The 15,013-nt window shown below is 40.9% G+C and overlaps 1 protein-coding gene and 1 long non-coding RNA gene across 3 annotated transcripts in view; one reads left to right on the top strand and one right to left on the bottom strand.

Moving 5' to 3' along the window:
- Positions 1–15,013, top strand: part of LOC144297981 (uncharacterized) — a 40,815-nt gene that overhangs the window by 6,639 nt on the left and 19,163 nt on the right. The window contains exons 2-3 of the long non-coding RNA XR_013364995.1: positions 7,864–7,936; positions 9,205–9,282. This is a non-coding gene — a long non-coding RNA (uncharacterized LOC144297981). The remainder of the gene's footprint in view (positions 1–7,863; positions 7,937–9,204; positions 9,283–15,013) is intronic.
- The window catches only part of FERMT1 (FERM domain containing kindlin 1), a 36,539-nt gene continuing 22,280 nt past the window's right edge, over positions 755–15,013 (bottom strand). For both annotated transcript variants that reach the window (XM_077872253.1, XM_077872254.1), the window contains 6 exons: positions 9,351–9,475; positions 8,491–8,597; positions 7,078–7,299; positions 6,343–6,467; positions 4,472–4,613; positions 755–3,065 (listed from right to left, as the gene is read on the bottom strand). In XM_077872253.1, the coding sequence (XP_077728379.1) occupies positions 2,892–3,065; positions 4,472–4,613; positions 6,343–6,467; positions 7,078–7,299; positions 8,491–8,597; positions 9,351–9,475 (895 nt within the window). In that variant the 3' untranslated portion in view covers positions 755–2,891. The remainder of the gene's footprint in view (positions 3,066–4,471; positions 4,614–6,342; positions 6,468–7,077; positions 7,300–8,490; positions 8,598–9,350; positions 9,476–15,013) is intronic.

Below are 15,013 nucleotides of genomic sequence, written 5' to 3'. Positions count from 1 at the left end.
GGCCCCATACTTTGCATTCAGCCAGCACTTAAATAGCTCCTTTTTTTTTCTCAGTAAATATCTCATGAATTAATTTCCATGAATATAGAATGACTTAATTGATATCATATTAAGATACAAAAACAAAAGCCAGCATACGAGATGGTATAAAGGCTGGAAAGACAAAGTCCGAAATGCCAAAAATGTGTGTCTTTGGATAGTGTTAGTAAGACAAAGCTGGCTTTGAATTCTGGTTTTGCTTACTGGTGGTGTGACCTAGAGCGAGTGCTTCACCAGCTATCTGATTCTGTTTCCTCCTTTGTGAAATGAAGAAGGCAAACCATTCCTGTCCTCCAACGGGTTGATGTGAGACTTGTATGAAGGCACATCTATAAACTGCACATCACTGCCTGTTATGGACTATCTACCACTAAATCAAAGAACTGTCCTGGACATTCATCCATCAGATCAGAGGCCCTCTGATGCTCCTCCACCTATGGATATTTCTTTGTTCTCTGGTGCTTTTTCCAAAAGGTACTGGGAAAAAAGAGCTCATGTCAGGAATCTAGGGATACCTTCAATGGGAAAGGAATTAAAGTGAATGGTTAAGTGAGGTTTCTAGGTCAACCTCACTGGAAAGAATGAGCTCAAATCTCGGAATTGTGAGGAAAAGTATGGATTAAGCCTGAAAGTTGCATTCCTTTTTCATGGGGGAGAAAATATTCACCTTTTTTCAGAGACAGCAGAGTGGAGAGGACACCACCAGACCATACTCAAATCTATATAAAGCATTTAATTAAAAAAGTCCTATAAAATAATAATAAATGCAGATTTCCCCATCTAGTGTAGTTAAGAAAGCGTAGGAGGCTGAAAGGCACACATTAATTTAAAATTTCATCATAGGAAGTCACATGACCTTTTGCACCCAATATAAAAAAGTCCTCAAGTTGCTCTTTGGAATAGCAGCGTTTAAGGTTTTTCTTGACACACTTGTTTATTCCTTTGGGATGTGGCAGTGTAGTCACGGGAGAAATGTTCCCCGGAAAGTTTGGTTTAAAACTCCTTTGAATGTTTTCATGGCAACGTCAGACAACCATGAAAAGCTAAGAGGGTCACACTGGAGGTCTAACTTTGGTAAATGATGCAGAGCTGTACTTGGTAGGAGATAGGTAAAATGTGACATCAAGGAGCATTATTTTGTTGTAGGGTCTGACATACTCGTAAAGACCTGACTTAGGTTGTAAAAATCATGGAGCCCAAGACTACACAGAAATGACCAACACCAAGTTGAACAGTATGCTCAGCACTAGTTTCCATACAAAACATTTCAAACTAAGTTCTTTATGATGTGGACCAGATTTTCCAAGGGCCTGAGTTGCCTTCAAGCTTTAAACGAGGCCTTGGAAGCTCACCTTGGTGCCTGGGGGGTTTTCACGAACATTTACCTCAAAGGAGAGTCTGAAAGAGGAATAACAGCTTCCAGCTCAGGGCCTGGGGTTCCCTAGACAAGGCTGTCTTAATGTGGCTCCTGGAGCTGTGAAGATCTCTCTTCTCAAATGTCTTTGTTGGAAAATATAGCAACAGATGATGAATGGGGGCATCTGAGCTCTGGCCAGGCCCCCAGAGCTTTTGTATCCTAAAGGATTTCAAAATGGAGATGGAGCCTCTGCTTTACCCTGGCAACCCAAGTCCTTTCTGTGACAGCAGAACGTTTATAAAAACATAATTAAATGCCATCTGATATTTCCCTCTACCCCCCATATCGCTTCTTTCCTTCTCAAATCCCACTCCTCCCAAAGCTGAAAAACTAAAGCAGAAAATGACAGGTGAGATGGCTCATGCTCATGTCTTGAGGTAGAGATGACAGAGCAAAAAAAAAAAAGCAGAGAAAACAGAAGTCTATCACTGGCTCCTGATTTGCAAAATGTAGACAGAAGTCAGTAGGGGAAACTGTTAGCCCTTGCACTTGGTGGTCTTTGAGAATGAGCTTGTTCTTCTCTTCCTGACCAGCTGGTATAGAGACCCCATGGTAAGCCTGGAGATGTGGGGAGGATGGTTTTTATAAACAGAGAGAACCGGACCCATCTTCTGGAGCCCCAGCTTAGAAGACAAGCAGCTGAGACATGCAGCTGGGTGAGGAATGGATTTCCCTGTACCTCTGTCACCTGTGTCATCAAGAAAGACTTTAAAGGTGGGTGACGGATCCCCAGGAATGGACTAGGACTTACAGTGGCAGAAGTGACCCAAGGGGACAAATGTCCAAGACCAGATGGGTCAGTAGTCACTTCTGCAGAAGTCACTGTGAGCTGATGACATTGAAAGCCACTGCTCTGACCCTTTGTCACCAGGTAGTACCAGTAACTCCATCTTCCCCCTCCCTACCCCCAGGGAAAAAGTATATGTGTATGTGGAGACTCCCTCTGCATGTTCACAAGATAGGAGCTAAAAGTGGTTCTGTTAGGAAAGACAAATTACTTTTTATACCTGAGTTGTAGAATAAGATATATCCTTGGTTACATGTGCTTTTCTGTCTTTTGCTGATTTAGCAACGAAGCAGAAAAACACACTGGTAACTTCTAGCCATATCCTTGTGGGTTCTGAAGTCATAGAACTGTAGCCACATGCTGGGCCATGGTGTAATCTTTGAGTACTAGCCTGTCTCCTACCCACGTGTTTTACAGAAAAGGCAACTGAGGCCCCTTCCATCACTGGTAGGACAGGGTAAAGAGAGGAAGAGGATATGCTAGGCAGTCTGTTTTGAAATGAGATGAGGATCTTCATCTGAGTGACCAGTGGTGAGCATATGTTGTCCATCAGTCTGCAGCCTACACACTGTGTGAGCCAACGATGCCATCTGTCCAGGGAGGACCACATTTGGCTCACCCTCTGCGTGTGGGCAGGTCTGCTTTGCTTCATTCCTGTCCACCAGTTAGCTTGTGGAACAGGTCCTCGTCGAGTGTCTCATTCTGGTCCTTAGACCGAGTGGACAAGAAAATGTAGCCACCAATGTATTCGTGCACGATTTTGCAATCGGCACTCAGGCAGGTGAACGCAATGGAGACATTCTGGTCAAATTCAATTGCCACCTGCAAGAGGAAGGCACAGGTAAACTCACACTCTGGTAAGGAAAATGGGGAAAAAACTGCCCTGTTACGGCCCCAGAGCTGAGGACTGCATAGGTGGCTTACAGATGATCTCCCTCCGCTGCCACCCGCCCAACAAAATCCACAAGAAACCCAACCCAATCACCATTTCCATTAAATGCTTACAGAAAACAAGTCTTTGCTCCCTGCGCCCTCTTGTGGTGTTAACTTTGCTGCACACCTAGCAAAACATTCTAACTCCCAACACAGAGATACTTTTGGCTGCTCTTGTTTAGATGTAGGAACTTCCTAAGCATTTCCTCTCTCAAGGGGCAGGGTGCTTCACAGACTTTTTCATGGAGAATAAAAGGTTTAGTCATAAATTCTAAACACTAGAAGAAACAGATTTCAGGGGTTCTCAACCTTGGTTGCCCATTGGAATCACCTGTGGTCCTTTAAAAATTGCTGCCAAGGCTCCCACCTCCCGAGATTGGGATTTTACTAGTCTAGTGTGTGGCCAGTGCAGTGGTGTGTGACAGCTCCCCAAGTGGTCCTAATACGCAACAAGGTTTTAAGGCCACTGCCATAGAGGTCACCTGATCTCAAGCTTCTATTCTATAGAGGAGTGCCCACATGGTTAACAGCCCTGCCGAGAGGAATCCATGGTTCTTTAAAAAAAGGTAAGTCTCTTACCATCCCTCTAGGGTAGATGGCTTTCTACTGGAAAAATGAGAAAAAAAAGGAGGCAAGGTTCTATACCAGCAACATTGGAATGTTTTAAATCAGCTGGATGCTAAGGTGCCCCTGACTTGATCTAGAATTTCCCATGCTATAGCCTTGGCTTGAACTTAGCTCCTAGGGTTCAACTGATAGGAGGCAGAGGTTTTGGGGGTTCCTTAACTAAGGAGGCAAGGCTTTTCTCAGTCATCCCTGCTCATATCACTTGCTTCTCTTACCAGTTTTTCCCTTTGGGGACTGGAATGTTCTCCAGGTGGGCAGTTGAGCTGTTGAGTCCTCAACTAGTTAGACCTCTTGACAGCCAGTCAGATGAAGCTTTTTTTGATTCATTTTAGATGACAGTCCCATCTCACGTAATTTCTGCTAAGTAATTACTAGCCTATGTCTTACATAATCCCATGGTGAGTTGAAGGAAACTAATCAAACTGCTCAGCAATTTTAGAGTATGTAGAGTCTATATGGAGACTAAGCCAACTTGTGGTGTTAATTCAAAACCATTTGGCCTATACCTGTTAGTAAATTGTCCAGAACTGCATGTGATTATTTTAGCAGACAATTACCACATGCTTGTGGTTTCTGAGTTCTAAATACACGAACAGAGTAATCTACAATTCTGATGGAACACACATTTATAGCCTCAACACTGAAGATGCCAAAAACTTTCACTGTACCTGCCGGATTTCCCAGTTTACGTTCCACTGTTTCATATTTGTGAATCTCCAAGTTGTAATTGGAATCCCAGTGGTTGCATCAATTCTAATCAACCTATTATATGAAACTCCCAGAATATCATCTTTCTTACTTCCTTTAAATCTACAAAAAAAAAAAATGAATTAAAAGAAGCAACTGCTTCCTATAATATGAGTTTCATTCATACACTATTTTTCATTCATACACTACATTTCATTCATACACTATTTTTTTTAAAGATTTATTTATTTATTCATTCATTCATTCATTCATTCATGAGAGATAGAAAGAGAGAGAGGCAGAGATATAGGCGGATGGAGAAGCAGGCTCCAGCAGGGAGCCAGATGCAGCACTGGATCCCGGATCCTGGGATCATGCACTGAACCTAAGGCGGACTTTCAACTACTGAGCCACCCAGGTGTCTCCATACACTACTTCTTAAAGATAATATGAACATTTCTAAATGATATCCAAAGAATGGACAGTGAGGGATTAACTTTCTACAGAAGGGCATTTTTATTGTGATATGAAGATAATATGAAGAATGGAGGGAATTAAGTCTGTCCCATAGACATCCTTTACCTGAAATTGACATCAGAGTAAAGCAAAGTAAGAGAGGGTCAGGTCAATTAATTTAAAATCAACTGTAGGGGTTCCTGTGTGGCTCAGTTGGTTAAGTGTCTGCCTTGGGCTCAGGTCATGATCCCAGGGTCCTGGGATACAGCTACACATTGGCCTCCCTACTTGGCAGGGAGCCTGCTTCTCCTTCTCCCTCTGCATGCTGCTTCCCCTGCTTGTGGTCTCTCTCTCTGTGTGTCAAATAAATACATAAAATCTTAAAAGAAATAAAATCAACTGTGTATGCCAGCCACCCTTTTAGGCACAGGGAATATACACTAGTGACTTAATTGGAGAGCAACTATCTAATTCATGGAGCTTATATTTTGGGAGGGGGGTGGACAGGGTCATGAATAAGTGAAATATATATGGCAGATAAGATCATGAAGGAAAATCAAACAAAGAAGGGAGCAGGGAATACTGCCAATGAGGTGGTGACAGTTTTAAAAAGGGAGTCAGGGAAGATTACAGTGAGACAGGACATTTGATTAGAGATGTCTGTGAGGGAATGAGCCACATGGGAATCAGGGGAAAGAGCATTGTAGGCAGAGGGCACAACCAGTGCAAGGCTGTAGCTTTTTTTTTTTTTTTTTTTTTTTTTGTGGCATACTCAAGGACCTGCCAGGAAGCCAGTGTGCCTGGGCACAGTGAAGAAGGGTCAGAGAATGTGAAATCCCCAAGCTAAGGTCTTATAGGGCCATTGTAAGGATTTGGCTTATACACTGAGTGAATCAGAAGGCTTTCAGATTGTTCTGGGAAGATGCCCACTCTGGTTTGACTCAAATCTTAAAAGGATCACTCTAGCAGCCAACTTGAAAATTTGGGGGAAGAAGGGGAGAAGCAGGGAGCCCAGATAAGTACTGAAGAGGAAGTGTGGAAGATTATTACGAGCAGCCAATGTGTTTGGGCCATTTGTGAGAGACCAGTTTTTTTTTTTTTTTTTAAGATTTTATTTATTTATTTAAGATAGTGATAGAGAACACAAGCTGCAGGGAGAAGTAGAGGGAGAGGGAGAAGAAGACTCCCTGCTGAGCAGGGAGCCGGATGTGGGGCTTGATCCCAGGACCTGTGATTGTGGCCTGAGTCAAAGGCCGACTGAGCCACCCAGGTGCCCCAGAGGACAGTATTCTAAAATTAAAAAGAGTTCTACATTCTAGACTGAGAATAAATTGGGGTCCAAGAAAGGCACTTAGAAACACACAAAGTGAGAGAGGCAAGTGAACATTGTAATCACCTGACAAGGTAGTAGGTGAGGCCAAATTCAGGTAGTGATTGCCACGCCTGGATGAACCTCAGTTTGGCTTCGACCAGTGGCATCTGGGCCACATTCTGGTGGGCTTCTAGAATCCGGGCTGCCAGCTAAGAAGAAGTGGTAGACACTGAACCATCCTTAGCATACACGTACTATACTATAATCATCCCTTTAACTCAGACCCCCAGTGAGAAAAATAAATGCAAGGCCCAACTGTAACTCTATGAAGACAATTCATTTCCATTCATTCATCCTCTGTTCCTCTCTGTCCTACTATAAAAGACGTAAATCGCTGGGGAGAAGAAGGAGCAACACCAGCCAACACCTAAACTTCTAAGGTTCATGGAGATGGAGAGTTCTAGGTCTTGTTTCTGGGATCTGTATAGGGTCTGTGGACAATGGTTCTACTTATACCAGTTCATTTGCATAACTCCTAACCCCCTTGAATGGAAGTATAATTAAAATTTTTAATTTATGGGGACTAAGTAATTGTAATGAAGCCTGGGAATACTGCCATGTTCAGTTAGCTCTAACAAAATGTAGTCTGCTCTAACAAAACGAATGATGATTTCTTAACATCGTCTAATACCGAGTCCAGAGTCAAAAATCCCCATCAGCCGATTTTGCATGATGGTGGCCTTGATCATTTTAATTCATTTTACTTCAGAAAATACAGAATTTACTGCAAACCATTGCTCCAACAAGATTTAGCAGTACCTGCTTAGACTTCTGTTTTTTTGCACATCTAGGTGACACGAAACATTCAGGGTTCATGTCCATGCTTTCAAGATTGGAAGCCACCTGAGATGACACGTTTCGGTTTTTCATCCTCAGAAATGAAAGGATGTTGAGGACCTCTGGCTGATAGGAGCTGTCTGCCATGGTTTTGCCCTTCGATGCCAGAATGCAGGCAGCCATCCACTGGGCATACTGATTCTCCTGCAGCAAACATCAGGGGGCTGAGACACAAATTCAAATGCAAAGCCACCCGGCTGTGAACAGAACAGGACGTGGGCTTTCATCTCTACAATATACAAAACTGTCACCTACCAAGCAAGGAAAGATGTGAAGGGGCACATGTTTTAAGTGGCTGTCAATCACCTAATTTAACACCCAGCAAAAGCTTTTGAGTCCTGTGTTGAGTTTCTCTACACTAAGGGGCTAGAGAATAGGAATGTCAGTTGTCATAAATTCCATGCTGGGAACTTGGCATTGAAAGATGAACTGAGGACACAGGAGTGCATGGCACACAGAAAGGTGAAAACCCAAACTACCTGACAGCCCTCCTTGATACATATTTCCATTTTCACGTCATGTCTGATCTCTATTACAGAAGGAAAAGAGGCAAAAAATCATTAACTGATTTCTCATATTATGTCTACCCTGACCTAACCTTAGTAAAGATTCTAATTCCAAAGCAGAAATCAGGTCCACTGATGGGCTCTGAACCAGTCAGTGGTGGCCTCTATTGCTCTGTAATGTTTGTGTTCATTCTTTGCCTAGGGGAGCCAAGAGGAGTAGTCCTAGAAGCAGAGGGGATGCATTTAAAGAGTGGAATTCTAAAGAGCAACAGCAGGTATGGTACACTGAATTACTGGTATCAGTCTTCATCTTCCTGGTATTCACACTTTTTGCCATGTAATTTTACAATCTGTCTCATTGGAGCCAGAGTGTAATTTCCTACCTCTTGACTTTGAGCCCCACCATGGACTTCAGCCAAAAGAATGTGGGTGGAAATAACAGTGTACTACTTGCAAGCCCAAGCTTTAGGAGGTCTTCCATATTTGTAGTTCCTCTCTCGCATTTCTGCCATCACTATGAGCAGAGCATCCCCAGGCAGTCTGGCACCCAGAATAAGTGCAGTGAGCTTTACTTCCAGAAGGCCTAGTCAGACCTACTGCTAGAAGCAGGTCTGTCCAGGTGACACTAGGCTGGATCATCCAAGCCCCAGCCTACCCACCTGTGTTTCGGAGACAAATGTTTATTGATATAGGTCATTTGATTTTGTGGTTGTTTGTTACAAAGCAACAGCTGACTGATGAGTGCTCTGATTTGAGACAACATCTCAGCTGGTTTGTCCTTAGGCTCAATAAAGGGGAAAGGACTTAGCATTTTTGTGATTTTACTTACATGGTCACATCTCAGATACACTTCATTCATACCATCAGCAACCGGGATTAGTAACTTGATTCCAAATTTTCTCCCTGCTACATTGACATCTGGCACAACTTCACAGCCTGGATGATAAAAGGCAGGGACAAGACCAATTTCTGAGAAATCTGTTATGTAAATCAGATGTGCATCTAAAAGAAACACTTTGAACATAAGCCCTTCAGATTTGGTTCTCCTCTGAAAAATTGAGAAGCAAGCAGACAACATTAATTAAAGGATAACTAAATAAGACTCATGAACAATTCGCTTGGATAACAAAAAAATATTTTCTGTTGTGGTTTTCTTAAATATGTCATCAATTGAATTCATTTTTCAGATCAATTTGGCTATGCTAACTCATAGTAACATGGAGTGATGAATATGAACTTTTAAATAAACCAAAGCAGAGGGAATTCTCTTACTGTCACAATGATAAGGGAATTGAGTGCACTGGTTAGCTAAATATTTCAGTTGATGGTGTTACCAGTACACTCATAGCCACTTTCAGAAATTAGAATGGAAACTAAAGTGACATTGAATTAAATATAACCATTCTGGAATTTAGACCAGACCCTACAATGCCTCATGTACTACATGGATGACACCAATTACCACCACTTTGTAGACTTGGACATACGGGGGAAGAAGGGACAGCAGAAGGCAAATAATCACAGTTATTGCACCACATTTCAGGTCCATGCTCCGTGGGGAAGAGGATCTGCAGGCAGGCTGCCATGTGGATACCAATGAAATTGAGAGGTTCCTCTGGAAGTAAGCCCTGCTTCATTGGGTCTTGGTTGGGTCATGACAAGCCATACCCATACATAGGACTTTCTTACCTCTAAGATTTAGTTTTTCTATTGGTTCTCCTTGCTCAAGTTCCTTATTTTTAAAGTAGGCTATAGATGTGTCTTTAAAGATGAACCAATATTGTTTGAAAGCCTTTAGCATTAGCTTCTTGGGCCTGCAAATTAAAGTACAGTAAGCATTTTAACATCTAGAAGGCATCCAGAAATGTAGGGACACACTGCAGATTTCAAGGGGATCAAGATGCTCTAGAAAGCTATTCAAACAACATACTCTTTATTTTTGAAAGTAATTTTTAAATTGTGAACTCACTTCTAAAAACTAAAAGTGAGGTTTTTAATAAGAGATGTAGAAGTTAATGCAGAATCTCAGGATTCAAACCACTTTGGCTTTGCTACTGCCTAATATGTGACCTTGGGGAAGACACGTCATCTGCTTGGGCCATGTGTATTGCCTCTGTGTGATGGGGATAGTACCAGCCTCCAACTCACAGGGTTTCTGTGAGGATGAGAAGAGGTAATCTCTGAAAGTGCTTATCACAGGATCTGGCATAACTGAAGTGCTCAATAAATTATTATTATTATGATTATTGAAACATCCATGAATCTGAGGATCTCTGTAATTTCAGTATTCTTTTTGGATCTGAAAAAGCTGTCCATATGGACAGCACAGCTTTCAAAGTACCAGGCATAAAAACTAGATCTAAAAGTAAGCAACCTTTTCTATAGTTTCCTCTTGATCCTTAAGAGAAATAACCAGAGAATTCCCAGTGAATCATGGAAATCACAAAAACCAACAGCTAATAATCTATGTAGATTCTACTGTTACTAAAAAATGTTTTGGGGGAAGATCTCCAAAAGTGATATCTGTGGGGGCCAGAACACTTTGTACTCTGGGTTGGTGGTGCCAATGACAAGTGTTGGGTCATTCAAAATAGAAAACATGAGAGAGCTGGGGAGTAGGAAAGGGAATACAGCTGGGCAGAGAAAAGATAATACACGTTGTCCATGGTTCCATGGAGCAGTCCTGGCTGTGGGGATGAATCAAGGTATCTTATGCTAGAGCAGTGGATTTCTGCATTTGAGAACGAGAAAGAGAGGAAGCCTATTTTTAACCCCACTCGTACATAATTTGGGGCAAGTTTTTTTAACATGTCAGTCCTAGACTTTTCTTAGCTAAAAATGCATTGTCCTTAACACATGTATAAGGGAGAAGATGTTCATTTAAAAACCAGTGTGTTACATAAAAAGTATAGAATAAAATTGTAAAACATCATATGCAGTTAATATTACCAGGATTTAGAAAACCCCTGCATTTAAATAATATTTGTCATGTTGAAAGTTGTAGTTATGATCATTCTAAGGAACATATTTAGAAGGTTATTTGTCTAAGAATCAGATTCAGATTCTCCAAAATTAATAGTATTTTCTTTCTTTTTTTTTTTTTTTAGTATTTTCAAAATAAAATCTAAATACAAGCCTAGAATCAAAAGATAGTAAGATCTCGGTTTAGTCCTAGGTATTTAAATATTTCTATCCAGAATTAAGAATGAAACTCTTCATCTCCATTTCAACTAGACTTCAAGAATATTGAAAGATTCCCCCTGCTATCGTCTCCCAGTTTAGTTCATCTTTCAGGCTGCTTCCATTCATTCCCAAAGCTAATGATGATTGCTCCTATTCCATGTTGCAGAGGCTGGGGCAGGACAGGGTTGGGGAAGAAGTGGAGAAGGTGGCTGGATGGAGCGTGATATATCCAGAATGAGGCAGTCATTTGAATCTTAATGGAGTCCATAAGGTCAAGAGGGAAATGCACACATTAACTAAAAAAAAATACACCAAGTCACATGACAAGGATGTGTAGCATGGTGAGTTACAGAGGATATAGCATTTAAACAGAGAATGAAGGATGGATAAGAATTTGACTGCAGGAAAAGGGAAGAGAAATTTCAGAAGGTGGTAACTGAATATACAAAATGTAAGGTAAGTCAGAGCTGGGCACTCTGTGAATAAGAATTGGGTCAAACACTTCTTGAACACTGTTTCTCATACTGGGCACTGTGCTGAGCAATGGAAATGGGGGGGGTGCTTTTCTGTGACTGATGATGGGGATCAGGGATGATGGAGACAGGGATGGCACAATAAGGGTAGGGCCAGGGTGGGAATCTGAATGTTCTGCTAAGGCGTCAGACCTTATTTTCTAGAATGAAGGTTCTCAAACTCTGGTGGTTCATCAGAGCTTGTTAGCCATACCCAAGCATGGCCCTAGTCCCAGAGACTCATAATTAGCAGGTCCAGGTTACAGCCTAGGGTCCTGCATTTTAAGTAAGCTTTCCTAAGGTGATTCCCGAGGCCAGTAATCTCCAAAATAAAACTGGGTACACCTCATCTTTAAAATATTTTGAATATTTTAATATATAATGTTACTCATATGTATTATGTGACAATAATAAATACCCATCCCCTAACATATTTATAATTATTTCTGTGTAACATTTGCAATATATATGTAAAACCTATATAAATATAGAAATTAAAAATGAATATGAAAAGTTCAATTTGGTTCAAAAAGGGAGGTTGTTACTCAGTGACATAAGCCCCAGATGAGGAAGTATGCTGTTGGCTATGCTCATGAAATCACAATGTCCATTGTATGATGCCATCTACCTAGTTCTGGGGTTTTTTGTTAGAACAAAGCTACTGAGTTCCATTTTCCCCAGTGTCAATCACTCACTTATGCAAATCAATCAGAATAGGTTGCATTTTTATATTTTTAATAAGTGGGTTTCAAATACAGGATTGCTTCATTTAGATGATGTTTAACACAGAAAAACCGTTTCCAAGTTTCAAAGGTATGCTGACAACCTTGTTTTATTTTATTATTTTTTAAACTTTGAAGATCTAATTGGCTTTATTAAGTGATTCATAAATTGGGCAGTATCCCATCTGGCAAGTAGAGGGGAGCTCTGAGGAGTGAGTGGTACAAATTGGAAGGTTGTCATAGGAAGGAAGGTGGGGTGAGAAAGTTATTTGCAAAAGAAAGGACAGGTTCAGGCAAGGTCACCTTCCTTGTGGGGAAGGGCAGGAGGTCTTATTAGGGGATTACCTCATCTTTTGGGAGATGGAGGGCCCAAGAGACAAATGACCTCATTGGTGCTGATCAGAAAATTTCCTTCTGACTGGTTAAGACTAATTTCCGGGGGAAGCTGAAATTGCAATTAGTTAGGTGTTAAGCCCCAGCTTGGTGACTTGGTCTAAGTGATGCCTTTGGGGCCTATGGTTTTCAACAATTCCACTTCCCCCACCTTTTGAGCAGATTCACAGCTTAAAGGACAAATGTAATCAAAATTTAAGGCAAGAGAATATTGTTTTAGTAGGCAGTATCATTATTGGCAACACTGTGACAATGGAAACATTTCCAAATAAGTGCTTTTAAAATGCTCTCTTCACACCATTAGTCTCTTTCAAATACCAATTAGATTCTCACTCATTTCACAATTTCTTAAAGGAGAGGTTGAGTATTTATTCTTTTGAAAGCACTCAGAGGTTTACCACTGACGGCCACTTGCCATCACAGACAGGTCATAAATTTGGAACACGTTCTTTTGAAAAAACAAGAAGTGCATATTCCAGGTATTTTTCCATGTGATAACCAGGGTGTCTTAGGGAGATCAAAGATTTTCATGGTCACTCTCTTTTTCTGAAGTATCATGAAGATTCCACTGTATTTTGGGTGTCTTGTATTTATAACATGAATCTCAGTGATAATCTCCCATACAGCACATTGTGTAAATCGGCCTGGGACGTCTTTGCTACAGTAACTTGCCTCCTTGCCTATACTAACTTACCTGTGAATGAAGCAATGAATGAATTTTATGTGTGGCTTCTCTCCCTGTAATCCTCTAATGGAGCCGTTTTATTTACTCCAAAAGTAATCTCTCCAACAGTGGTCACACCTTACAGTTTGGACATAAATCATTCTTTTCATGAAGTATGTAATTTGGTAGTAGGATTGTATCTTGTCTGGTTTATATTTATGGGTTTGCATAATGTAGAATCTTGAAAGGCTGGTTGGGCAGAAAGTTCTAGATTGACTGTGATTTTCTCTTCATACTTTCAAGAGATTTCCTAGCCAACAAGAACTCTGCTCCCACTTAACTGCTTTTCCTTGCTAGGAAATCTGTCTTTTCTCTCTGATCTAAAGACTTTCTCTGATCAATGGTTGGCCTTAGTAAGATGTTCATTTATGGTGGTTTATTTTGCTTGGGATTTACATTTCCTGAGTTTAAGGATTTTTGTCTTCAACAATTATGAAATATTCTTAAGTTTTCTTTTTTTTTCTTTTTTTTTTTTAATTTTTATTTATTTATGATAGTCACACACACACAGAGAGAGAGAGAGGCAGAGACATAGGCAGAGGGAGAAGCAGGCTCCATGCACCGGGAGCCCGACGTGGGATTCGATCCCGAGTCTCCAGGATCGCGCCCTGGACCAAAGGCAGGCGCCAAACCGCTGCGCCACCCAGGGATCCCAAGTTTTCTTTTTTGAATACTTGCCTGTCTTCCATGTTTCTCTCTAGAACTCCTAGTAGATGTACATTGAAACTTTTCATCCTACCTATAGCATTTTCCATTTCTACCTTTTTGTGTTCTTTATTCAACTGAGTTTTTATTTTTATAACTTATTTTAATTTTTTTTGAGAGTGCATACTTGTGTGAGTGAGAGGAGGGGTAGAAGGAGAGGGAGAGAGAATCTTAAGCAGGCTCCACGCTCAATGTTGAGCCTGAGTTGGGGCTCGCTCTCACAAACCTGAGATTATGACCTGAGCTGAAATCAGGAGTTGGATGCTTAACCCACTGAGGCACTCAGGTGCCCCTTAACTGTGTTTTTCAACTTGACAATCAGTGCGCTTATTTAATTTTAAATTTCTACAACTAAGTTTTTAATTTCCAGAGTTTCTATTTGGTTCCTTTTTAATATTGCCTCTTCTCTTTCACGATGATGATTTTTATCTTTTAATTTCCTTAAGGATTCTTTTTTAAAAAATATTTATTTAAATTCAATTTGTCAACATATAGTCTAACACCAGTGCTCATCTTAGTGCCCATCACCCTCCTTAAGGATTCTAAACACTGGGCAGCCCTGGTGGCTTAACGGTTTAGCGCCGCCTTTGGCCCAGGGCGTGATCCTGGAGACCTGGGATCAAGTCCCGTGTTGGGCTCCCTGCATGGAGCCTGTTCCTCTCTCTGCCTGTGTCTCTGTGCCTCTCTCTCTCTCTCTCATGAATAAATAAATAAAGTCTTAAAAAAAAAAAAAGGATTCTAAACACTTATTTTATGGCTTTTTCAGATTGTTCTATTACCTAGAATTACTGAAACTACTAATCTTCTTGTTTGTTGGGTCTTCTGTCTTTCTTTTATGGTGGTTCATGAACTCCCATGGTTGGTAGTTTTTATTGTGAGCTCATTTTTTAGGGGGTTATTGTTTTCTCTAGAAGACCCATAGATGCTAGATTGTGAGTACTTCCCTCCAAGTATTTTTGTAATTACATTTGGTAGGGCTTCACAGGTTTTGTGGTCCTGGGCCAGTTTCTATTTTATTTTTTTCAGAATTCACTTATCATACAAGACATTTAAATTTAGTTCTACATTCACATGTGGCACAGGACTTGGCTCCAATTTCTCCAGAGAGACTTT

The sequence above is a fragment of the Canis aureus genome, chromosome 26 (assembly GCF_053574225.1).
Source record: "Canis aureus isolate CA01 chromosome 26, VMU_Caureus_v.1.0, whole genome shotgun sequence".
In the NCBI taxonomy this organism is placed as follows: domain Eukaryota; kingdom Metazoa; phylum Chordata; class Mammalia; order Carnivora; family Canidae; genus Canis; species Canis aureus.
Note: the sequence above shows the minus strand (reverse complement) of the source record. Positions and strands in the feature narration are given on the sequence as shown.